General features: G+C 47.0%; 1 protein-coding gene across 3 annotated transcripts in view; it reads right to left on the bottom strand.

Annotated features, from left to right (window-relative positions):
- The window catches only part of LOC117231079 (nephrin-like), a 252587-nt gene that overhangs the window by 150870 nt on the left and 75280 nt on the right, over positions 1–26437 (bottom strand). The window contains exons 1-2 of one of the 3 annotated variants that reach the window (XM_033489155.1): positions 14954–15476; positions 9999–10128 (exon numbers count right to left, since the gene is read on the bottom strand). In XM_033489155.1, coding sequence (XP_033345046.1) covers positions 9999–10128; positions 14954–15068 — 245 coding nt within the window. In that variant the 5' untranslated portion in view covers positions 15069–15476. Of the gene's footprint in view, positions 1–9998; positions 10129–14953; positions 15477–26437 lie in introns of those variants that run through there. The other 2 variants (XM_033489157.1, XM_033489156.1) reach the window with 2 other exon arrangements.

Raw genomic sequence — 26437 nt, 5'->3', positions numbered from 1 at the left:
GAAGTATAACCGAGTTCATGGTTGTCTTTAGAGTCGTTCGTAGCGGCGGCGCTGTACAACTTTTGATTGGAATACGCTTTTACTATTCCCTTGCAACGATTTGAAACAACTTAGGTCCGCAAAATCGGTGCTCGTTACGCTTTCCATCGTTTACAACAACCATCACTGTGGCTGATGCACAGCCGAACGAGTGAAAAGGACGCTGTTAGAGCCGCGTGACGAACATCGTTGCGATTCGGTCTTTCGTACGTCGATACACAACCACGAGCTACGAAAGATTCCCAGTGAAATTTCGTCGAACGCTGTGTAAATGTCAAAATCGTATGAAATGTTTGCTGTTCGACATTGCCAACTTCCGATTCAAAAGTATCCAGCTAAGTATGCACTTCGCTTTAATTTCACGGAAGGAAATTCATAGAGTTTAAAGATGCTTTATTTATCCATCGATTTGAACCAACCGCGACTCGTTTGCGTAAAAGTTAATTTCAATATTCCTCGTACATTTTCCGTTGCGGATTTATCGATTCCGTCTGGCCGCGGAACCAGGAATTTGATATCTGATTCGGTGTTACGCAGCTGTTATTGTTACTGCACCTGTACTGGCTCGATGTTATTGCAGTCAAGCTGCCATGATTGACGCCGTGAAAAGCCGACCCAATGAAATCGCGGAAAAATAATGCTCGGAATACGACACTATACGTGTCGACGCACGGTCGACTCGCTGATATTTTTGCCGCGCTGCTAACAGTTCGTCCTACGGTTATACAATGGACAAAGCAGAGAATAGACCTATCACCTTATGGGACTTCGCATCACGCAAATTAAAATATCGATCGTGGAAAAATTCAATATTTAGAGCAACGAGTTTAAAAATTATATTGAACTTGATCTCGGTCTCGCGATAATATTCCTGCACGTGCGGTATAAATCTCTCTCTCTCTCTCTCTCTCTCTCTCTGTTCAAATTTGCTCGTATGGACGCTGATAACGTGTAGTATAGCAGCTGGCATCTGCAGTGTACTGTAGAATTTCTGAAAGTTGCATGTGGACTTTGGAAATCTAGAATGGATTTCGAACGATTGTACGTAAGTCCGGCATCTGCAATTCATTCTACATCTTGCTGAAGTTCCTTCGGGATTTTAAAAATCTAGAATGAATTTCAGATGCTAGGACGTAAGTATCATGTGCGGAATTTATTCTAGAAGAATCCTTATGGGCTTTGGAGAATATTTTAGCAAGCAGCTAAGGTCCGTACGTCGTGCGCGTCGCGCAACCGCATAAATCGTTATATGTCAATATCCGCGGCAATCCAGCAGAAAATAGATTTTAATTTCATATATCGAAGTACGCGAGTTATTCTAAAATATTACGCCGGCATTATTGTATGTAACCGCAAAATTTCAATGGAACACAAATGTGCAGCAACATTCCGAGATGCATTGTGTTGCTACAACTCGAAACATTGATGCGGTATTGCGACTCGAATTTCGTTGATAAACAGGAATATTTGATCTAAAACGTAAGTACAATAATATCGTGAAAACGTACAAGAGTCAACCCCGTATTTTGTGTTATACGTATGTGCCTAATACGAGTTCGGATTAAATGGTGTGGGTTTATTATACGGCTCGTTTATTCGATTACTACGTCTGCAAGATTTTACATTATCGTTCGATGTAACGTCCGCACGGATAGCTTAGCAGAAATAAAATCGACGTCGAACGACACGCAAGAGGGCGGCGACTGGATGATCGCCGTTGAAAATCGTATTGAATAGAAGCGAATCGGTGTAAAACCTAAACGACTGCTTTGTAGCAACGATACACATCCCTACGGGCGCGTCGTTATCACGAGCGTCATTACAAAGCGACCAAGCACATAATGGTCACGAACTTGTAACGATAACGACGTTGCCGGGCTTTTAGCCGACTGCGCGACCATCTCCTTACTATACGAGCTAGAAAGCTCCGAATGGACATTGGACGTGATAATGCGCGAAAGCCCGTTTGACGATCTCGCTCGATTCTAAACACAGCTGTCGTTGTACAGACACTCGGCGATACACGGCCCGTCTCGATGCGATACGTACACACGTGTGTACCAAAGGGTTGCACGACACTCGTGGGATGCGAGCGTTCGCTCTCATGAAAAGATGACGGGATACCGGATAGAGGTCCGCGAGACGCGATTCTGGAGTCTCGATGCGCGCTACAACGTTGTTAAAATTTATGAATAATGTAGCAGAGTAATGTAGTTTCCTAGTAGTTCGTCGAAAGTAAAATCGCTACCGTCTTACAGAAATTTCACAGAAAACACGATGCTCGCGACTGTTGGAAATTCGGCCGATGAATAGCGGTGGTTGCGCGAGATGGATGCAAAGACTAGAAAAAAAAAAGAAGAAAAAAAAAGGAAACGACGACGAGCAACGATGCAGACGAGCGTACGCGAGCCGCACAGGAAACCAAAGGGAAAGTGCCTTGCACATTGTTGCTGGGACGGTAGAGAACAGCCGGTTTACGCAGTGTAAACGATCTTTCGCGTTGTTTCGTGGTTTGCAGGAAACAAGCAACGTACTAAAGCGTTTTACGACCGGCCTATACAAATTGCAACCACGTTAAAACAATCTACCGCGTTACAATTACAGGCGCAACGAAATCGCTGCTCCGCGCAATCCACGGATATGAGCATTGTTACACGGCTGGCTCGCAGCAACGCGGATATTGCCGATTTACGAGCTCTTCACGATCCGCGGCTAACGTCGGGGTCGCCTGTCATACATCCCCTCGTCGAAAATCTATATTTTCCGAACGACGGAATTTTCGTTATCCTCCGAAACGGTCAACTCCGGCCCGGCTTCTCCAGCGGTGCTTTACGACGCGCCGAATACCCGTTCATACGAGAAGTAATTGCGCAGGTGGAAATTAATTTTCAGTTGGCCCGTTGCCCTACGTGACTTCGATGCTTCGCATTACCCGTCGAATTCCGCTGAATGGAAAATCAACCGCCTCACGATCTAACATTACTCTACGGGAACCTTGGTTTCAGCCGCGACAAATCGCGATGGAAAATTTTAGAAACGTTCGTGTTTAATGATATTCAGACGAGGATTCGTCGCACGGAAGGTCGCGTATAGTTTCGTAATAAAATGGGATACGCGCGATTCTGTCTGGAGCGTGGATTGATTTTGAGAGAGCAAGCTTCACAGCTTTCGCAGCCATTATGTGATTCAAATCTCCATATTATTCTATAATCTATTCGCTAGAATAATAGCGTAGGCCATGGCGATTAGAGTCGATCGCATGCCGACCGGAGGCTCGTTCGACTTGCACGCCACCACCCACCAATAAGCACCCTTCGGTATCGTAGTTGCGTACCTTGCGCACGTGCTTAAACGTACACGCTATCGTCTAGCGGATTTGAGCAGATAGTAGCATGCCAACCGATATTTGCGTCTTCCGGCATCTTCGATTATTATCGTTCTCTCGAACGCCATATTTGCTCCATGGCGTAAACACTGTCGTAGCGAGTGATAAAAAGACGCTGGAATATCGGTGGTAAGAGAGAAGGATAGGAGAGAAATACATAGAGTCGAGGGATGAACGACGACACGGCACGTCTGATTTATGAGCTTCGTAACCCAGACGAGAAGACTGGATACCAGCACTGGCATGCAACGCCGGCTTCTTCGTCTTGTGTTTCATCATCTTCTGTCTCTATTGCGCTATTTAATCCGCGTTTAGACTTAACGGGATTAATTTTGAAAACATGAACATATATCAAAGATCATGGAAAATAAGAACAATTTTCGATTGTCAAGCTTATTATAAAAATCGAGTTCTGACCAGTGGATGGCATAAAATTCGGTACAAAAAATGTAGTTTTCAAATGATTTGCTTTTTCGTCGATATACGCGAGATCGGGAGCATCGATGAATGATGAAGCACCGGCGGAATGTTTTCCACGTTGCCTGCGAGGCGACATTAATTTTTCCACCGCTTGCACGATCGCTAGCCTACCTAGTTGCATGTAACGCTTCTATAATGATTTATACGTGTATAAGCTATGAAACACCGATAATTACGGTAATTGCAATTAATCAGATTTATGTGCGTTAACTATAAATCTGATTATATCTGGATATATAGGTATAGTAGTGGCAAAATCTCCGTAAACGTACTAGCCCCGATTCTATCCGAATACAAATTAGAGCGTGAACGCGACCGAACCGACGACTCTCGTTTGTTGATCGAGTCGTGTTTGCCACGATGGAATTATCGGATTCTTACAGTTCACGACCGGCTGAAAAATCTGAATATCATGAAGAACCGCGTGGTCCATCGTACGAACTCATTCTCATTCTTTTCCGCCGTTTTCTTCGCGCGACAGCGGCGTATTCGTTCGCAGGAATCGACAGCTGTGACCAAACAGCGGACGTGTGCGAATAAAATCTTCAGTCGCGGTCCCTTGATCCCTGACCGAGGAAATACGACGTCGACGATGACTCGCGCTCCTTTTAAAATTTCGAAGGAAACTTTCCTCTGATTTCCTCCTTTACGTCGATCGAAGGCCCAATCGATCTTGCGGTTTGCAGTTAAAACGAATCGCGGCGAGACGATAATTGCGACGAACGAAGTTAAGCGAAAACCGGACCGGGGACACGGAGAAAACGAAAAGGGATAACGAACGAATGAAATTTATGTCCGGTTTCGAGGTCGTTTCGCGCGACATCGGATCCGCTGCTTTTCGATCGAGATTTTCAAATGGAATTCTCAGCGAAGCAATAGGTTCCGACCTAGGAATCCGAGGGCAAGACCGAGGCCAGAGATCCCCGGTCAGTTTCGACCCGGCACGTAATCCTCGGACGAATCCCCAAGACCAACGGTATGCTTTTGCCGGAAGCCCTTCGTTCACCGTTCGACCTTTCCTAACCGATCCGAGCACCGGCTCGTTCTCTTTCTTTAGACAATGAATTCGCTCCTAGAAATTTCACTCTGTTTGCCGAACACTCCATCTTTATCGTTTAACGATCGAGTTACTGCGATCGTATGCTGCAAACTTTTCGCGCTTCTCCTCGCTTCCTTGCCCCTAACAAACTTTTCTCTTTCCAACTTTCAACTTCTTTTTTCCGATCCTATCGAGGACAACCGTTCTCGTCCTAAATCTATTATCCTTGTTGTCGCGTGTACAGGCAAATCGATATCTATTCGCCGATCGCGCTAAATCCATCCACTCACGATCGGTTGGCTTGCGGCGAAAAAACGTTTGCCACTATCGTCGCCAATGTACGGATATCGAACGTTATTCGGATTAAGTTGGACGATCGGTGGTTTCTCTTGGAGCTTATACTTCAACGGTGAATCGAGAACACCTCGGAGACGCCTGAGGCAAACGGGGTCAGGAAGGAGGTCTCGGGTCAAGATGGGGATTAGGATCTCCAGGGGTCACCTTGCGAAACCCGACCTAGCACTATACGTCTAACCCATAAATTATGTCCGTCTAAACACACAATTCCTCTATGAGTAGCTGTCTAGAGATGTTTGAGTGGGTGGAAAATACAAAGAGAGGAACCAAATATCCTGTCGGTGCCTTTTGTAATTTCCATTAAAACACGCTGATAGAGTGGCGAACAATCTCGTTTGTTTCTCATCGAGGAAAATCATGGTACGTCGAAATTTGTGCTAGGTATCAGATTATCCGAAAAGTGTCTCTTTTTCACAAACGTGTTTTTCGTAACAGTGCACCTTCTTACAAACGCAAAACCAGGTCTGTGAGATGTCACGGTGTTTATCTTGTGGCGGCACTCGGGAACAATGTATATCGCCGAAACGAAGTGCCTGATGAGTCAACAATATCCAAATGTTCGAGAAGAAGACGTGCGTGGCAACGGTCGCGGACGCCTAACAAACGCTCGGATAGTGGGAAATTGAGGGGCGACAAAAAGAAAAGAATCGGACCCCATCGACAGTTAAGTTTGAACCAGGAAGCGATAAAGTCGAGTCGTAACCGCGCAGCGAGATTGACCAGCGAAACCGAAAGCGATACGCGACGCTATCAAAAGAAGACACTTGTTAATAAATATATCGTTAACCTAAACACCGAGTGATTATTAACCGAATATCACCTGAATCTCAACGGAACAAAATGGATCGTACGTAATTAGACAAAATAATGTAAAACAAAAAACGTGTGTCTATTATTTCCTCATAAAACGAAAGAAACTTTCCGGACAACCTAGTACATACTGTTTGGTTACCTGCCCCTATATCTACGCCTACGTGTTCCCGTGTCGTAAACGCTCCTTCTCTTTTATGGCATGTGATATCGTTTCTTATTTCCTGCTCCAATCGTACGTTTTTCTCGGATGATATTTTATACAGACATTCATTGTGAACGTCATTTCTGATCATCCACTCGAGAGAAAAATGTCTCGCTGAACAAACCGCGTTTCATAATTTTCATCGCTGTGATAGCGCGATAAGAAGTGGTTTATAGCGTAACTGTATAGTCAGTGAGCTATAGCGTCGAGCGTTATTTCAATGGACGTGTCAAATTTATTCAGACAAAGGTTTCACGTCGTTAAGAGGATACGCATAAATATTTGATAACAGGATGCGATAGGAAGCGAACTCGATAGGAAGAGGGTGCGTGCGTGTATCCTTTATCGGAACCATAGGTTTGCTAAGAGAACATACAGTGTGTGTGTGTGTGTGTGTGTATACAGCTATGCGCATAGTTCACATACCGACCCTTCCTCGCATGGTATGTTATAATTAGTGCTGTAGCGAGCGCACGCAACATTGATATGTCCACGAGCTTCCGAATACTTCCTTAACGAGATGGCTTTGTAAACAACGAGTTAAGTCTTCGCGTGCCTCTTCGATCTGTCCTTTTCTCTCTTTTTCAGATCACCGAGCCGATTAAATGTCGTCGTTGGAATCGAGTTACGATGTTCCAACGTACCGAGCTTTTTGAATCGAGGTCGAAAAAACGGTGAAATCTAATTGTTTCCATATTTCATATTCCACGCGGAATGGCAACGCGCTTGCCCTGCAACGTCCATCCCGATAGAATCGGCCCTTTGATCAGCCATCACGGGGCGCAAGAAAGTCGGGCTGTCGATTAAATTTGCATTTAGAAATCCGATTATCGCGGATTCAAATTTTTTAACGCGGACAGTCGGGCGTGGTAAGCAGCGACTGCCACCTAGGTCGGCCGCTTTTAAATTCAAATTCTACGCGACGTCGATTAATTACAAGACGTCCACCAAACGCAGCTCTATACCCCCCGCGGATCCAAACGTCACACCGTGTTTCTCTTTTCTGCCTTCCTTTCTTTTATCGCGTCGTTTGCACGAGCTCGCGCTCTGCCATCGTTTCCTCCGGCATTTGCAAAGCCTTGCACGCAGTCGCGATACGCGCGACAAACCAAGGTGCGAACGGTAACGGTTTCGCAGAAGGCGTCGAGGGATGAATAAAGGGGCGAGTTAAAGCGCGTCAAGGGAGTGTCGTTTCCTCTTGCCAGGTTTCCACGCAATAATCGTTACCGTGAATAGTTCGCGACCTACCTCGAGAAAAAGAGTCGTCGAATGTCAACGCGCGCCCGGAGCGTCGCTGCGAGTTTGCTCCAGCTACGTATCTCTATCAAAGCGTGGTAACGTCACGTCGCGTCTCGTCTAATCGCTACAACGTATCGCGACGATCTTTGCGCACCTAATTTATAGATGAGATCGTAGATCTCGCGGTGGCTCCCGATTGAAACCAATAACTCGAGCCCAGCGGATCGAGAATATATCAATTAATCACGCGCGGCGTGCAGAAGTTGGCGCGGATCTTCCAATGGCGCAGTTACATCGATGCTGGTACAGCGAAGAGGCGTCGCGACGGTTATCAATTATTCGCCGATAAAGCTGCCATCCAGAAGCTGCTCTCGCTCCACCCACGTCGGTGCCCCTTCAGACACCGATCCAAATTTATCGACGCGCTATAATTACGTGCCACGAAGTTGATTGTGCGTAGCTGCGGTCCTCATTAGGCGTGTACGCCTCACCGTTATGAAGAATTCTGATCGACGTATTGTCGCGCTTGTCCCTTTTATCTCTCACTCGCAAGGAACTAGTTGTACAGCGTAAATGGAAAGTTTGCAAGCCAGCTAAACGAAAAACCGCAGCTTTCGACGAAACATCGTTGAGATTCCATGAAAATTGAAAATTTATTCGACCGTGTCCGCGGTAAAGTATCGAGAAGCGAAGCTACCGCAAAAATAAAAAATGACAACGATAAAAGATCTGTGCGATAAAATCCGACCGCGTCAATTAACGCTGTTCTTTTGAAACCGCGAAACGTTGAAAAACAGCCACCGAGAGGGAAAAAGAAGGGGGTGGGGCAGAGGGGGAAAAAAAGAACCTCGGCGATGTATTAATCGCCAGGAACCGTTTATTTCCTCGGGCATTCAGCAGTCTCTGGGTAGTTGAGGTAGCTAACCGCTTGAAAAATGATGCAACATCGTAGCGTCAGCAGTGACGGTGCCGAATTCTAGAACCACCGACGAAGAAGCAAACCGCGGCAGGCATGCAAGTTTAATTGCGAAACTTCCCAAACTATCGCGAATTACGGGAAATATTGAAAAACGCCAGTAATATCACGGCCGTCCGTTCGGTTTGCGGCTGTTCTATTTTTATCCAGGTATTCGGCCTGCGTCGGTCGAGATATTTGGCAAATAGGAACGAACGCATATATACGCGAGCAGCCAGAAAACAGGCCGCGGTCGTGATTAGAAGATTCAGCAAACGGAGATAAAAATCATCAAAACCGTAGACCACCGGTACGTATCTGCCTCTATACTCGTCGTATCGCGTGACCGTGACACGATTAAAATTGCTTAATGATCGTTTCAAAATAATTCAGAATTTCTCGTTTCGTTTAACCGAAGCGGGTTTTATCGATAAGAGGTTTTTCAAACAAATGCTACCAAACCTAGAGTCTGGATAAGAATTATCGCGCGAAAGGTACCAAGTTCTATTTAAATCCAATGCGGTACGGTACACGGTTCGTTAAGAAAAATCATAACGAGTAATCGGTCGAGATAATTGTCAATTAAGAGGGATTCGTGTTTTATTCGATTGTATTTCCAAAGAAATACCTTGCAGACGTCATTTTGACCTATTGTGTAGCACCTACTCTTCGTCTCTTTCTCCTTCTTCTCCTTTTTCTTTACTCTTTTCATCCGAGCGAGAAAAATTATTCCGAACGCTGTAGCTGCATTTAAATTCACCCCTTCCACTGATCTGGTTTCCTTCCAATTTTCAGGTTCATTAAGGAAAATTATAGATACGCGATCGAGCGAAATAATTGTCAATTAAAACGTTTCGTATTTCATTGATCCGCAAGTTCGAAAGGGTCGCGGGCGACGGCCAGCTTTTAATTAATAACCGTTTCAATTAAGACGCGTCCAGTCGTTTAGCGATCCGACGTGACAGCGATAGCGGCGACGTATATGGCCGCGTAAAATTTTGCTCGCGGGAAAGAAAAACGCGGAACTGCTGCGGGCAACAGCAGGCCTTTATGAAGGTTCCGCGGTGGCATTATTGCGGCCAACTCGCAAACGGGAGAAGCTCGCGGTCGCGTCCGCAAAACGGAATGCAGAAAGGAATTTGGAGTTCGAGTGGCAAGAGGCGAGCGAGGAACGAGCAGTGACGTACGTTTAATAACGCGGACCGGCTTGTATCTGCAGCCGTCATGGTGTACGGGCATTGTAATGGGAAAGAGAGGGCGATCCGACCGGCGCCGTTTACTGCATACTAGTCGCGCGAGTTGCGAATTCCTCAAGCGCCATGAATTTTTCGTCACCGCGGCCAACCAAAGCGGCAGGTCGTCGGTCGTCGAGACACCGCACGGATTTCAGCGTCGCATCCTCCGACACAATCTCGCTCGATCGCGTAAATTAACCAACTCGCCAACCATCTTATTACGTACTAACAAGAGCAAAGAACGAATCACTCACGTATACAACGGCACTCCAGCCTCGTTCTTGAACCAAAAAACCATGTGCAGGCTGTCCTCTCCGGGTGGAGTAATGTCGCATGGCAGTTCCGCTGGTTTTCCTTCCACGACGCTGATATTGACCAATGGTACTGCAAACGAAAATAGACGGATGGTATCGTTAAAAGGTTGCATTCGTTGTCGTTACTCGATTTCGATTTCGATTTCGCGGCCGAATTGGAAGAAAATTCGAGCGCAAGAGAAGATGGAGAGAGTGGACGAATATCCGGGCCGCATTCTTCGATAGCGAAAATCCGGATATTCGGATACAAACACAATCGAACGAGGATGATGTTGGCCAGCGATATGTAAAGTGCACGCGGTATAGGATTAAGAGATCCGCTTATGAAATTCGGTTTGGACGGACTGCCGTAAACTAGTCGTAGCATCCTGCTTGCACAAGACGATCTTTCGAGCAGGTAAATGGAAAGCTCGAAGGTCTGATCATACGGAACGAGAAAATCCTTCGGGAATTTCCGGTAGGCTATTTCGAAGAAACGAGTTTCCATTCGATTCGGTCCGTTGCTTTCGTTTTCTCCACGCTGGACGATCGAAACAAGAATCGAACCTGCAACTATGTACCAAGCGCCACGTTCGTTCGAGAATTTCACCAGAGACTTTTTTTTTCTCTTCTCCACTTATATACGAACGAAAGAGACTCCGAGAGTGTCCGAGTGTCCCAGTTCGTCGAATCCGATTTGTCGCGGTCGTTTCACCCTCTTGTTTATCGAGCGTGACGCATGCCACGAATATGGACGTGGATGCATGAAAATTTCCGTTTATCGTCGATAAATCTTTCTCTCTCTCTCTCTCTCTCTCTCTTTCTTTCTGTCTTTCTCTCTCTTTCTTTGGTAAGCGATCGTTCGCGACGCTCGAAAACCTAAACCGGAAGGATTAGCTGGCGTTTCGCGTTTACTCGCTGGTTATAACAACCCCGTCTGGTATAAATATCGCTTAGGGGTGACTGTTTACCATATAAACGCCCCGGAGCTACGGTACTCATTTGAATTCTCAGTTTTTCCACGTTGTAACGAGCTCAAGGTACGTGCAACAAGCAGCAGTTACCTCTTCTCGGGTGGTAACGCGGCTGCTGCCACCGCCTCGTACCTACTTTCCACGTTAAAAGTAAGAACCCTCGGGAAGCTTCTTCCCGGATTCGTTATAATTTCATGCGCGTATTTCGCGGGTTTGCTTACGATTTAACGTTTGCTTTTAGTTCAGGGTACATGCGCGCGCGCGCTCGCCACCCTACTGCCTGGAATTTTTCATAAGCGTCACGCTTCTTTCCCTGCAAACTGTGTAATTTGATTAGCCCTGCGTCGCTGTTGCTCTTAACGGCTACATCGTCCGCGTCCTCGCGAAATTAACTACCAAAATGAGCGAGGTAGCCTAACGGCCCCGTGTAATTAACGACGCGGTCCGTCCGATTCTGCGTCGTATCCCGGGCGCTGCGACGCGACAGCAGCTGATCCTCCGTGGCCAGCGAAACACCTAAGAGACCTATAGCGGTTGCAGCTTAACTCTGTTGATTTTACTTATTTATAGATACGTCGTTGGACACGAAAGCGACCGCGCCACGGCCATCAATCAGCCGCGAACAGCTCGCGCGACCGCGTGTAGTTTAAATACCAGAGAAGCCTTGAAAGCCGTTTCGATTAATGAAATTCCGCAACATGGCCGCAATTAACCCTCAAAGACCCGAGGCGCTGGTCGAAACGTCCAGCAGCGTGCTAATGGCGGACGCGGCTCGTGTCGCATTCGAAACGCATTTAATGAATTCGTTATCGACCGGAATCAACGTTTGCCTCGGTGCTACGAACGCCCGGACGAAGAAGCGTCACGGCAAACTTCGAATTTGCATGGGTGGAATTTTCGAACGTCCTTTCGTCGCCGTTCTCGGTCCAGGGTCCTTTACCGAAACGAAACCTTTAATCTGCGGTGGCCTCGGTGTCTTAATTGAAACCGCGTAAGTTTCCTGATCACGGCGATTGAACGAAGCGGCGCCGATCGATGAAGGCGAGAAGCGTGACGTCGCGAAAGATTTCGAGTTCAACCGCGTGGAAAATGCAATGCCGCGGGCTTCTGTTTTCCATTAGAGTCCAACGGCACACGTGTCGTACGGAAGATTGAGCAAAAGTTTCCAAAGTCACGGGTAAAAAGCGAAACTTTTCCTTGGATCTTAGTAGAGCTTCCCATCCTGGCGAGTTTCGCGTCCAACTTTTCGGGTCGAACTCGTCGAAAACTTACGGCCACTCGTCATCGTTGATCACCGCGATGCTACAACAGGGCCAAGTATTTTCATAAATCTTCCACGATGACGCGGATTGATCGTACGATCGAGGTGCGACATAACGATTACGTTCTAATCGTTCGCAAGCCGCTGTGCGACTATCGCGCGTCGATTCGAATTCAAACGGTCCGATATCGATGCAAATTTCATGGAACCGGCGCAACGTGCGCTTGGCTTTTACGCGGTCCAATCCAGGCCGTAACGCCAACTTTGCCATGCGTTTCCAAATCCTCTCTCTCTCTCTCTCTCTCTCCTCTCTTTCTCTCTAGATACGTTCAAGGCAAATACGCTTTTACGATATTTTCATCCTCGAAGACTATCGTCTCGCTTTGCTCTACCCGGCAAGCACGTTCTCCACAAGTACAACTCGCAATAAAGAGTGAAAACTGTGACTTTGCATCGAGAAACTACGCGGAATCGTTTAATTTTATTCAAGCGCATCCGATGCATCGTTCCCGAGGCGACTGATACACCAACAATACAAGTTTATCCAAAATTCGTGCGACTGTTAACAGCAGGAATAATATTAATGATAAACGCAACGAAAATACGTCGAATACGAGACAAGTTTGGCCACCTGCTCGATCTACGTTCGGCTCGGTTGAAAATGAATGGAAAGGGAGAGACGGAGAACGGAAGTTACTAAGAAGCATTTGTCAAGCGCATTAACCCCACGATGCATGGCGGTGCAAGATCGATGATTCGAGTGCGACCCACGTTCGCCGAAGGACCATTCATCCTGCAATGTTTCCACGAGGAGTAGTCGAGACAACGAGGGAGGTAGAGCGTCGCGACACCGAAGGGATAATGGGGTTCGTTTTAACAAGGCAAACGTTACGATCGTCAAAAAGAGTATGCCATCTTGCTTGCAAATTAACTTCAGTCGGAGGACCGGTTGTTAGGCGCTATTATACCGACAATTCGTACAGTCGGATGGATATGCGACAGAACATATAGAAGGGTGAGAAAGGGAGGAGGAGAAAGGAGAAAAGAGACAGAGAGAATCGTAAAAGGGACAGGATAGATACGTAGGAGCGAACGACGAGTCCGTTATTTACGGAGAGTCGAGTGTGCTCGGTGCCCCTCTCGCAGTTTCCAACGACAGAACCCTCCGATGTGACCGACCGTTTTACACACGTTAAGCGACATTGTCTACGCTTATTGTCGTGCTTCGTCTCTTCCATATCTGTTTCGTACGGCGCGGCGCTAACTCGAAGGGGGAGGGCTATAGCAGAGGACGCGTAGCGAATTAGAGTCCTGTTAATCAGTTGCTTAATTCCTTGCGCAGGTGCGTCGCGTCGTCGCATTACGAGATACGAGGATCCGTAATTCTGCTGTCTGATTTTCTCTATCCTTCTCTCGTTTTCGATAGAGAAGGATCGTAATTTAATATCGGGCAATTTGTCCGACGTTCGGGAAAACGCGACCGACAGATTCGATAGATCCGTTTCGTTGTAAGAACGAAACGATGAAACAAACAGGAGGAGCAGCAGTCAGTTTATAAATCGTGGCTTGTCTTTGTCATCGAGGGAGATTCAGTGGAATCTGACGCATGGAGCCTCGTGTTGAAATTTTTCGTAGTCCCGGGAACGGAGAGGGCCATCGTTTAAAAAGGAGAAAGAGACGAGGAGAAGAAGCGGGGAGGGTAGAAGAGGAGGCAAAGATAGCGAAGAGACGCGAAGGGTGGCATCGGGGGGCTTACGCTTTATTGCGTATTTACATATTTTCACGGAATCCCCTCGACGTTTCATAAAATTCAACGTCTTTACAAGGGTCGGCGCGATCCCGTTCCCAGGACGCTTCGTCGACACTTTATACCTTTGAATTTCTGCGACAAAGATTTTCCCCCTTACTGGCAGTTAGAGTGGAGCACGAGTCGCTAGCGTTCCCTCTTATTTTTCGAGGGGATCGGTTCAACGAAACAGACCGACTCGCTCGCTCGGAGGAAAAGCACATTGCTGGATCGGGTGAATTTAAAATTGATCGGCGATGCTTTCGAGTATGTAAATCGCGTTTGGCAATTACCATCGAATATTTCGAGAATTTTTCACTCGCATTCTCTCGCTACAGCGAATGCAAAGCAAGAGCAACTGACGGTGGAAACTCGTAGATTGTGTTTCCGTCTGGAGGAACAAAGCGGAAAGTTTCTCGTGATACGGGTGTCGCGGTTCAAACTTTGCGTCGAATTTCGCGGCTCCGGAGTTAAACTCGAAACGATCCGGAAGATGCCGGGATCAAGAACGGATCAGAATAGCGGACGACCGATTCTCGTCGTACGGATCCGTAAAATCGAGTCGCTTTGAATTAATTAGGACGTTTACGAGCGCTCTGGTTCGCGCGGTATTTCAGTCGCGACTAGAGCCTCGTAAAATTCGACGGCAGGCTAAATTAAAGCCGTGACATCGCCTGGGGCGATGTATCGAAGTTAGCCTCGTAGGTTTCAAAAATTCCAAAAATCTACGGCTGATATCGTCGAGAGGGAAACGACGAACGATGGCCAAGGAATTTTCGAACCGCGAATCGAGTATGCTCTGAACGGACTGTATCGCGAGAGGAATGTAGTTTGCTGGCAAGCAGGCTAATTGAGATGTCGGCCTCTAGAGAGTAGAACGAATAGTTCAGCTTACCCTCATTTCCGTTTCCTCCCCTTCGAGATTCCCCGTCGAGCAGCCGGGGCGCGCTTAAAGCGTAACGACGTCCCTTCCGAATTATTAATAGCACCTTATCCCTTGGGAGCACCATTGTTGTCCGAGGTCTAGACCCTCTCGGGGTCGTCTAGTGGGTGACGACTGCCGATGACGATTGCGCGAGACCTACGCGATGGATATAGAAACGTACACACCACTCCAAGGGGAGAGCGAAAGCCGCGCAGAGGGAAAGACGCGCGTCGAGGGATTTACAGCTGCGTTCGCTCGCTCGTCAAAAAGAAACGGTCGTCTTTGTTTCGAAGCGACAGCCACCGTTGACAAGATGTAGAGTCATCGAGCACGATCGCAGGATCGATAAAACGTTGAATACTGTAAACTTTATCGACGCGCATTGGCGCGCTGCGGAATATTAACATGCAAGCTTTCACCGATCACCGCGACAAGTTCGACATGCAAAACCAAAGAGTCGTTAATCGTGGTTCAGACGACAGACGCTGTAGCCTCGAGACTCGGTGTGAAGTCGTCGTTTAGGCCGGAGATAGAAATCGGGTTGTTGAGGTTATTCGATGTGTAAACAGAGAAAACTCGTGGATAAATTGTAAGACAGAAAATATATTTAAATAGAAGCGTAATTATAAGTAAGAATACAATTTGAGCAGGTCCAGATCCGCACGCTAGCTGTGTTACCCAATAACTGAAAACCCCGAAGCCAACGTCGCCTGTCTACTGTTTATGGCCTGTCTTCGTCGCAGTCTTTTGTCTACACGCTGTCGATGGCTTCAGCGTTTGAGAAAACTAAAAAAGACCAGATGCAGAGTTTTCTTAAAAGTGGTGACCACTTCAACACGGGTGAATTCCACGCGGATTTCCGCGAGTGCAGCTTCCGAAGGTTCTCGCCGTTGACGAGCGAGCGTTCGAATTACCGCGTGCAACGCGTCGTTGCGTTAAACTCGAATCGACGCTCATTTCGTTCGAAATCGATGAACGAATACTCGACGAGCGTCGAGTACGACGTTCTCAGGTTTGGAGCAACGGTTAAGAAGCTGGCTGAGTTTTCGAAAAGAGATTAAGACTATGGGCGAGGCTACTCGACAGTTGGTAGACGGAACGTACAGCCTGTCCAACGAGGCAACGTAACGTTACGTCGCGTGGATGTCTGTCGCCGGTGTTACAGGCTGTGCAGTTGCCGTTGCATTGTGCAAAGCCGGCACCCGGCCGCGAGACACTGAGTTACGAGCCACGGAAGGGAGGTCGCGACCACGTCCGGTTGTAATGCAGTTTGCGCAACAATAGGAGCCACAATAGGCCAAGGGAGCCACGGTAACGTCGCTCTCCCTTCGGAGACGTTGGCCTTTGACCGAGGATCAAAGCGTTGTGCTCCCTCTCGAACGTCCGACCTCGCATTATCCTTGCTGGCCGCAGTCCTTTAACGGACGACTGAGATCGACCGAATTTCGCGGTTAATGAAATTTCCCAATGGCGCTACGCCGTGCCACACCATTGTCGTTTTTATTAGTTGGCGAGTTTTAGCGTTTACCTTTCGATCCGAGGAGGAATTCGAGCGTGCATGGAGCACGACGCGATCTGGCGCGCCAGTCCATGTTTCGATGACATTTTTCGCCGGGGTCGCGAGAGCGTACCGTTTTCAACGAAGCGTACCGAGCCGCGAGCTTTCGCAAATGGTGCGAACAACACCGTTAAAATGGACTCTGGTAAACACCACGAGAACCAAAGCAATTTGATGGTAATTTTCGTTTCTCCGCGGTGTGCAGAGATACGATCGATGTGCTTGCATAGGTAGGACCTTATCGATCGCGCGCGAATTTACCTGTAATTATGACGAAACGCGATTCGGTACAGCAGGTCGCAAGTTTAACGAACTGGGACGAAACTGGTTCGAACGCGACATCGTCGATCGCGCGCAACCGAAAAAACTCCATCATTGGCACGGAGCAAAAGTTTGGTGGCAGCGATCGGCCAAAAAAGGACGCGCAAGGACCATCATTTGAATACCGACCGAGTTCCGGATCAGAATTTCAAACGAGATTTCTGTTTAAAGTATGCTTAATCAACGTACTTTTGCCGAAACTTTGATCGTTGCTCGTTAACGGATGTATTATACTTTGCTTTTTCCGGCGAGGTCGTTTCGTTTATCGCCATCGACGAGAAACTCGCGAACGGATCTCGTTTCTCGCCGTTTCCACCGTCAAGGAAAACTCAACGAACGAAAGAAGGAGAAGAGAGGGAAGAGAGCGGGTCGAAAGTTGATCGGTTTAAACCCGAGCGCGCGAGAAAAAGAACTATCGATTCCAGGCGACGAAGCTCATTGCGAACGGTCTAGGGCTACATTCGTATTTTACTTGCGACGCGACGATCGCGTGCAACTTCCCAGCGAAATCAATGGCGAAGTAAACGTGAACGTCGGTCGACAGCGTGAAATTGAATTAATCCTGAATTAAGAAATGGCGCGCAGGGTAGAACAAGAGCAAAAGAACCGCGAGACGAGCAAGAATTCCGATTGTAAGGAAATCGGAAAGTACCGGACGAGATGGTCGCGGCCAGAGTACGGATAGACTCCTCTCGCGAATGTTCTTAGAAAACTTTAAATAACGTTTGTAAACTCCGGCCAAAGTAATTCGCGTAAGAAAGCCAGATTCGGGACTCGCGGTGAGTGGCGAATCGAGTTTTCAAGTTGAAGAATAATATCGCGTTTTCGCGGACGATTATATTACGATCGAGTTGCCATTTACTCGACGTTGCTACATCGTCAGCAGGATGCCGGAAGTCAAACGATCGATTACAAAAACTGACACGACGCGACAATCGCCGTGTCTGTGAGCTCTCGTTCAACAAGTTCCGTTGCTTTGCTCGTGAAATAATATCGAGAAATTAATCAACGATTTTCAACGTTTCCACCCGTTGAACGTTAATTCGTTTTCTGTTTTCTTCTGCCGAAAGTCAACGACGACCGAGTGGTTCTCTCGAACGGATACAAACACAGCCACGTTGCCTTCCTTAATTAACTTACTATCCCGTTAAATTACGTTCTAAGTAATAAAGCGAGACGAGTTTCTTGATCCATCGAGCGCCCCGCGGTCGCTCGTCCTTCACCTTTGACTGTGATAGGGCACGGACTTTGAGTCGTGCTCGAACGAAACCAATTACTCGATCCTCGATTATGGATATTTGCTTGTCGCGCGCGTCAATACTGTCACTTAACAAGCAAATACCCAGATCGAGGCGAGTTAGATAGGGGCCGAATCTACATCATCAATGGACCACTACCACGGTGAAATAAACGCGCGCGACAATAGCGAAACGGTAAGCGTGGAAATTCTGTACGTGAAACGTTTAGCTGTTTCCCGATGATAGCAAGACCCATCGCTTTAACGCTTCGATTACTTGCCGTTTACAGCCTAGTGAAATTATTAGGGTTCATGGCGAGCAAAGTGACGCGTCCATCGCGTCCACGACATAATTAGCGCAACGACATCGTATTTCAGGATATGACGCGAGTCGTGATCGGCGGCAAACTATTTCCTCCCGTCGCAGAAACTGTAGGAACGTGTGACGTCGCGACACAGCGGTCGGAAACAAAGTGATCCGTAAATAGCGCGAAAAAGCTATTTCGCGATCGATTTCATTCGAATCTAGAACAACGACCATTTCCGTGTGCGACGGTATCGGGTTTCGGTATAACGCGCACCGAGCCCACACTCCGCCGGTTTTTCTCTCGAGCCGAGTCGAACCGAACCGAACCGAAAAACGGTGAACGCGAGCGAATTCGATCACGCGGTGATCTCCCGGTTTTGGCTGAACGCTCGAACAGCGACATCGCGCGTAGACTGTGGCTGCGATTCGACGCGCGCGATATCGCTTACTTTTTGACTCGGCATGCACGATGCACGCGCACAGCTGCGGCTGCCTGTCGAGTTCCGACGGAAGTCGATCCCGCGCCAGCGAACCGTATCGCGTGCGACATTTGCGGCTCGTTTTATCCAGCGCTAACGAAACGATTCGTCCGAAAGGGAAAATAAGCGCGAGAACGTCGAAACTGCGTTGGCCAGGCGACGCTAATACGACGCATCGCAACCCGGCAAAAATCTTCCGTCTGCGGGGGAACGACGATGTTCGATCGAGCAGCAAGAGTGTACCAGCCGGTGGTAGCGTGCTAATTAAAACCGTGAATAATTGACCGTTCGCCGCTTTCCAATAATTAATTCCATCGTCGGTGATAACGTCACGATTCATTCCGTATGGAGCGCAGGGAAAACGCAACTGGATTCGTGTGGCCGCGACACCCGCGTACCGTCTCTCGTCACCTATACGCCGCACACACGTCGCCGCTTTATCCGCGCTTCGATATTCCTGACACGCCGACACGTTGCACACCGTTTGTACCGGCCGATTTCCCTACGTATCGACTCAACTTGCGCTTGTTATTTCCATAAACTAATACGATCGTTTAACGGTCTGTCAGTTGACTGAGCTTCGTGTCGCACCGTGCAACGCATCGTACTATATGGAAAATTCCCAGTCGGAATCGACGAGCCATGACCGCCAATCTATGCGCGGTAACGTTGCCCGTGAAATTTTATCTTTCGACTAACCTTTATCGCGGCCTTCTTTTTCCTTTTGTGCGAGCCATTCGGCTCGATCGGCGGCGCTTGTTTCAAATAATTCACGCGCGAGTCGATCGGCTTTACCGCGTATTATCCAGGAGAACGATGTGGCAAACAATGTCACGCGTTTCCATCAAAATATTTTTCCTGCTGACGGCCCTTGATTAATATATACTGAATAATATATTCAGCTACAAAAAAAGGCATTCGTTTATTTTACGACCTTGGGGCGGAAGATAAATTACGAGAAGCATTTGCAGCCAACCAGGGGACGTTGACTGTGATTTTGCGTTGCAGCGAACGTAAAGGATTACCGCGTGTACCCGAAATTTCATTTCGCGCCTGATACATTTCGAAAGACGCTGAAATTTGCAAGACTATCAAACGTGGTCGCTAAATCGCGCGCGAAAGAGATCTCGTTATGTTAATGAGATTTTCGTGCGGCTAATAAGCGCGTCAATCGGAAGAAAAGGCGCCCGCGTTCAGCCGCCGAGTCCGCAGGAGAACGACACGGAAACGAGTTCGCTCGTTTCCGAGAGAAGGGGTAACCGCGACTCGATAGAGTGGCAAATGCGAGGAGAAATAGAGCGAATAGGTGGGACGATCGTATGGCGAAAAAGGCGACCGGTGAAAGGCAACTCGGGAGAAAGAGAAGAGTAGAGTCGTGGCAGGCGCGTAGATTGGCAGCTGCAGACGGAAATAGAGGCACCCGGGGCACGGATCGAGCGACAGGAACGCTCGATTGCCGGACAGACAGAGAGGGAGGAAAAAATTAAGAGCAACGAGGAGTTGAGAGCAAAGAGGACAGCGGATCGAAGTACGCGCCGCGTCGCGAACTGCCAATTCATGACCGCGTCGCGAATATCGCACTCGATCGCTGGACGCAACGACATCGAGATAACGCGAATTATCGCGCCGCCAGTCTGTCGTTGGTTTTGTTCATTCGTAAAGCAAACGGTTCCGCACGACCTAAGCGCACCGACGCGTTTCCGGGGCAAGGAATCGCCTTTCAAGAACGTGTCAATAATTTCGCGATTACGTAACCAGATGGTCAAATCGATCGGTGGGACAGGATCAGGTTAACGCAGTTCTTAGGTAAATCTCAAAATTCAACAACTGTTCTCAAATTTCGTGCGAAACTAACTTGGAGCGCAGGAAACCCTAACGTAAGCTCTGAACTCGATTTATCACGTAGTTATCGAGGAATTGTTAATAGACGGTGCGTTTTAACAGAGTGACGTATAGCGGATTTGGAAACAGAGGGTTTTAATTTTATGGTTCTTCCTGAAACAGGAAAACTATATTTAAGAACTGTGCCAAAATTGGCACGAAAATATATCGAAATGTGACGAAGTAAATTTATTAATTTCTGTAAAACTGTTCACACAATTTTTTCCCGAATGCTAATGAAGAAATAGGTTCACTTGCAAATTTTTTAGGAAGCTACGCGAAGCAGCCGACATCGCGATATCGCACGATAGATATGTTTAGACATATCAATAGCGAGCGATTATTTATTCGAATACACTAATTTATTTAATGCTAATTGTGTAAAAAAATAAATCAATGTACAAAAAAGAAAATTCACAATTGTTTGAAATTTATGGCAGGTTTGAGTCGTATTAATTCCGACTTTGATTCACTTATTCTTGTTAAGTAATTTCCTCGAGTTTGACGAATTTCCTTTGATAATTATGAATTCTAGAAATAAAATGTCGCAGTTTTATCCAATTTTCCAATGACGTATTGTACATATTTGAAATAAATTTTCACTACCATACTTTTAACGAAGATATTATTATGCAATTTACAAAGCACAATTTATTTAACGTTATAACATCTGTTAAACGAACTTATATGTCCGTCCTTACTTTTTGCTTTTAATAATACTTTCCGCTTTATAACTTACATTAAACAAAACGCTACGAATGGCGACGTTGTCAAGTCCGCTACTTTAATTAATTACGTTAGTCAGTTTAATATTCTATTTTTTTTTATCGCAATTACTTATATTAACGTTTTAAAAACGAATATAGATGATGGTAAAAATTATTACTTTTACTTCCATAGTATCGTAACATTATTATATTTATTGTTTATTAACGAACTTCAATTTGACTGAAATAGTTGGTCAAGAACTAGTCAAGAACGTGTGTCAACGCACCGCTGCTACTCGCCACGACCCGAAACTAATTTTGTAACGCGCAATTTGCGTTAAAACCAGCGATTTGGATACGAACGTAGAGTGAAAAATTGGTTCGTAAATGGACGAAGAAGGCGAATCGTTTTCACGGCGATAGCAAATATCGATGGCTGAAATAAAAGTCGGCTAAATAGAAACTAAAACTTTAGCGTCACAACGCGGAATACGCTGAACCGGTTATTTACGCGGTTTTAATTAAGTCACACGGAAAGCCTCTTGCGAGCATAATATTATTCCGCAGCTGATACTATCGGTTATTTGAAAGGTGGGTAAAACGCAGAGAAGACAGTGCGGCCGACCTGAATCGTTTGGAGTATTCGACGAATCATTGTAATTAAACGTAAACAGAGCTGTAGCCGTATGCGCGTGTTTCAGAAGGAGAGGGAAAGAGAGGGGAAAAGAGAGAGAGAGAGAGAAACGTTGAAGAACTGTCAGTAATTGCCAGACCAAAGAGCAAAGATGAAATAGTGTTTCTTTACGGAGTAAGAGATCACGGGAGGTTCACAGGTGATTCCGTGCATAGGGAAATTCAGAAATTCCGGTAAAATTCTTAATGTAATTACGTAGGATCAAAATGAAAAGGGAGAAAGATACGTTCGATACGTCTCCGTAATTCCGTCAAAGAGGAGAAAACTTGTAACCTCTTTCGAGTGTTCTCTACGTAACCTTACAACTGCTTCTCGTTTCGCTCGTTAAAATTGCCAACCGACCAGCGATCTCTTTTTGACTCGATATTTCCAACCGACGTCGAAGACTAATCTAAAAAATGAATTCGGTACTTTTCATTTGAAAATGGACAAAGACCCGTTTACCTGGAATCCCGTTAGGAATTCAACGTGGCTACGTGCTCGTAAAAATTAATGGATCTCCTAGAGACAAAAAAATTCGCGTAATATCCCAAAGCTCTGTAGACCTTTCTCTAATCGAAAGAAAAGACTGCAGTTTGCAGGAGAATATAAACGCTTCCGGTCATTCTAAATTTATCTGCGATCGCTTTCGGAAACAAAATAATCAATTTCCTTTCGAGGCTACCTACACATCTTGGCGTGCACTTTACGATCAAATGAAGAGGCCTTTCACATTTCCAGACACAGTTACCAAGACTGTTTTTGTTCCGTGTCGCTCGATCCGTCTCGTAATAATCTGCCTCAGTGACGACCTGTAACGTCCGGCCTTTATTTCCGGCTCGTTCGTTCCACCATCTTTCTCGTTACCTCATCATTGCCGCAATGTTACGTTACACGTGCGCGAGTGCTCGTTCCCGTTCACCGCCTACACCCACATCCATTGTGTCACGCGTGTTCGAATAATTCGCGACGACCGAGACGCTCCGTTTATCGAACCGACTTCAGTCATTAACACCGCTGCCGTGGAAACACCGCTCGTTGCCTTTGAATATTTATATACATACTATCAACACGTACCATGGCTCTATTTGTCATTCCTTATCGCCATTTCTGTCCTCCAGCGACGTCGTGTTTTGCTTGCCAGCGAATTCTCGATCGACCCAAACGACCGTCGAAACACGCCGCCAAGACGAAGAATCGAACGCGTCGGTGGATGCTTCGACCGGTCGTTGATTTCGGGTTTCCGCACCCGGTTCGATAAACGCGACTTTAGCATGTCGGCCTTATTAGCGCGGTTAATTCGGCGAAATGAGAGAGTGGGCTAAAGGACAGGGCAAAACCGTTTGAATCGCGCATCGGTTAAGCCGAGAATGATTGCCTCTAATTCCTAGCCAGCAGAGTAACAAGAAACTTCCTAATGCTTTCAACATGTTCGCTGCTGGTCGGTATCAGAGCTGACTCGCGGTAGTCGGTTTTTGTAGGGCGCGTACCGTGGGAGCCAGTTGCCTGCTGCCTCGAATCTCCATCGCGTAAACGAAACGGTCGCGCCGGTTCCCTCCTCTTCGATTAAAGGTCCGACCAAATTCAAAAGCCATCGGTGCACGGGATACGACGCTGCAAGCTTCATTAGCGGCGAATTCGATACGTCGCTCGGTACCAGACCGCTGCGTCTCTGATAGACGCGCGTTTTACCGGCGAATCAGTGACGATAATATTTGCCGGGAAGTTATCCAGCGAAATTAACAACTCGGACTCCGAGCAACGCGCTCGACGTTGCATCGTCCATCAGCTCTACTCGGATTTGCTACACTTTTGCACTATACGACTCCGAGCGGATTACTCTTCGCTAACGCAACCTGTTCATTCGCTGGATCGCGTTTAACCGCGACACCGAGAGGCGCAACGAAATTCGCCGTGTATCTAGCGACGTCCTAAGTTAAAGCGTCGTCTAGAGACATCGGTTGATACTATGAATTCCGCGGCGGCTGTTTCAGTTTTACCACGATAGCCATCGAATCACGGGCAAGATGCAGCGAGACGAATTTAAGAGAGTAACATGTCGCTTTATTGCGAGAACAACGATAATGCGATGGCTAGGCAGCTGTGACCACGACAACGACGTTACATATCTTCTTCTAAATTCGCGTAATCTGGTTGGTGGAATAATTTCGCTAGACATCGCACCACGCGCGACCGCGTGGCAACTTCGCCAGAGTTTCGTAGTTTTCTACGAGTACCAGCTTCTGCGGCCGATATTTACATAAAATATCAATGATAGAATCAACTTGATCAAAGCGATGGATGCAAATATGGAGAAAGGCAATTTCACGAGATAATCGCACAGTCGGCCTCCCGCCACCCTTTCCTTTCCCTCCTTGTTGCTGAGTTATTCGTATTTAGAGATCCCCGCCATTGCCACGCCAAATAAAAGAGATGTTCCCTGGTTTCGCGCACACCGTCGCCTGTAAATGTGCGTACGCTTAGAACCTTAATAAACGTGCTTTCGTCACGGACGTGTATAGAAACACGAGCTGAAATTAAATGCGAGAGAGTGCAATTTCTCGACGCATTCCCCGTGGATCTATCGCGCGTTGCGTGAATTCTCTTTTATCGAAGATCCGCGTCTAGAGAGCGCACCTCGATGCTCGAGCGTCGCGAGTATCCTTCGCGGAGATGCGACTCGACGCGATGGTATGGAAATGCGCGCCAAACGAGTATATACATAGCCGTAAAGCGTAGAGGGACAAAAGGAAGTTAAGAGGTAAGGGAGGAGAAAGCAGGGAAATGGGACGCATAGCGAAAGCAAGGGTTGGCAGCGGAGAGCGGAGGTCGAAAGGAGAGCGGCGAGCTCCGACGCGACAAACTTCGAACAAGTCGAGCAGTCTGAAATCGAATGGAGTTTCGGAGACTTAGCAGAGTGAAAAATTGCAGGAGCAACTTTCACGATGCTCTGAGACCCATTAAGCGGCTCAACAAGTACGGTTCCAGTAACCGTTTTGTCCATGGACTTTGAATCGAGCCAGAGAGCGAGAAAGTGAGACTACGTGCGCGCTGTATTGGAAAAAGAAAGTAATGCAAAACGGCGCAGAGGTGGTATGGTCGAAGGGAAAATTGTTTGTCGGAATGGCGGAACGGGAGCTCCCCAAGGGGAAGAGTCCAGGCAAAAAACACCAACTAGGAAATACGCTGGTAAAGGAGCCAAATGCGACGATATCGCCCGTGCCTTTTAACCGAAGGTTGGCGAGCCGTCTCATTTACCACATTTTTTCAGCCGGTTCTTACTCCGAACACGCTGGTTTAACGGAATGCGGAACAGTCGATTCTGCTTTTCGTTCAAATCAGCGTATCGACTACTTCGCTTGGGCGACGAATCTGATTAATTAGCTTTCCCAGGTTACAAGCGAGATACCGTTTCCCGCTTTCTGATTTTTCCCGATTTCCTCAGAAAGCGACGATGTCAAGAATGATCTCGTCCTGACTTCCTGCTTCGAGTGAACGATCAAATATTTCCAAACATCGTGTCGGGAATATCTGTGGGAAGTCAAATATCAAAGCTACTCGACGTCGCGCGATTATTCTTCTCGATGAATATCAGATCTTCCTTCGTTTCTTCGATGTTCGATCAACGGGAGCTGCAGCGCGTTTCGACGATCCGCGTCTCACGGCGACAATAACTCTATTGTTTTTAATCTTTATGCGGAACTCATTAAGAGAGGCGATCTTTGCGATTCGCTTTCATAGAAATAGATTGTATTGTTAGCGGTATTTCCCTTTTGCCATCTTCAACCGGTGCCTCGCTCCACGATCTTTTTCAATTTCATTGAAACCTCCGGCTGCAAGTTGAATTTTTTACAGAACCAAGAATCAACGGTACCTGCTAATTTGTAACTTGTCCATAGTCGAACTCGGTAACGAGTTCGGACGCAAACGGAATTTATTTAAATGGAGGTGGTCTTGGGAAAATGGCAACGAAGCGGAGGAGCGAATGAAAGAGCGTACGGAAAAAGCTGGAAACGGGAAAGCAAGAGCGATCGCGAGGTGGCGGATAAACTGCAGAATTCTAAAAGGAGACAGGAACATTCTAATTACTCTTTATGTATTCGAATGCCGTAGTATTCGTAATTAAGCAGAGATTTTCGGACAAGTCCGATTCTGCGAGAGGTAAACTAACTATGAAAATAGTAGGGGCGAAAGGGGAATAGACCAACTGCGTTCGAGTACGAAACTTATGGAAAGAAAGTCACTTACTCGTGAAACGTGAAAGCGAACACGAACGAACAAAGCGAGTGGT

The sequence above is a fragment of the Bombus vosnesenskii genome, unplaced genomic scaffold (genome assembly GCF_011952255.1).
Source record: "Bombus vosnesenskii isolate JDL3184/JDL3185 unplaced genomic scaffold, Bvos_JDL3184-5_v1.1 scf7180000013270, whole genome shotgun sequence".
NCBI lineage: Eukaryota > Metazoa > Arthropoda > Insecta > Hymenoptera > Apidae > Bombus > Bombus vosnesenskii.
The sequence above is the reverse complement of the archived record's forward strand: the minus strand, read 5'-3'. Positions and strand labels throughout refer to the sequence as shown.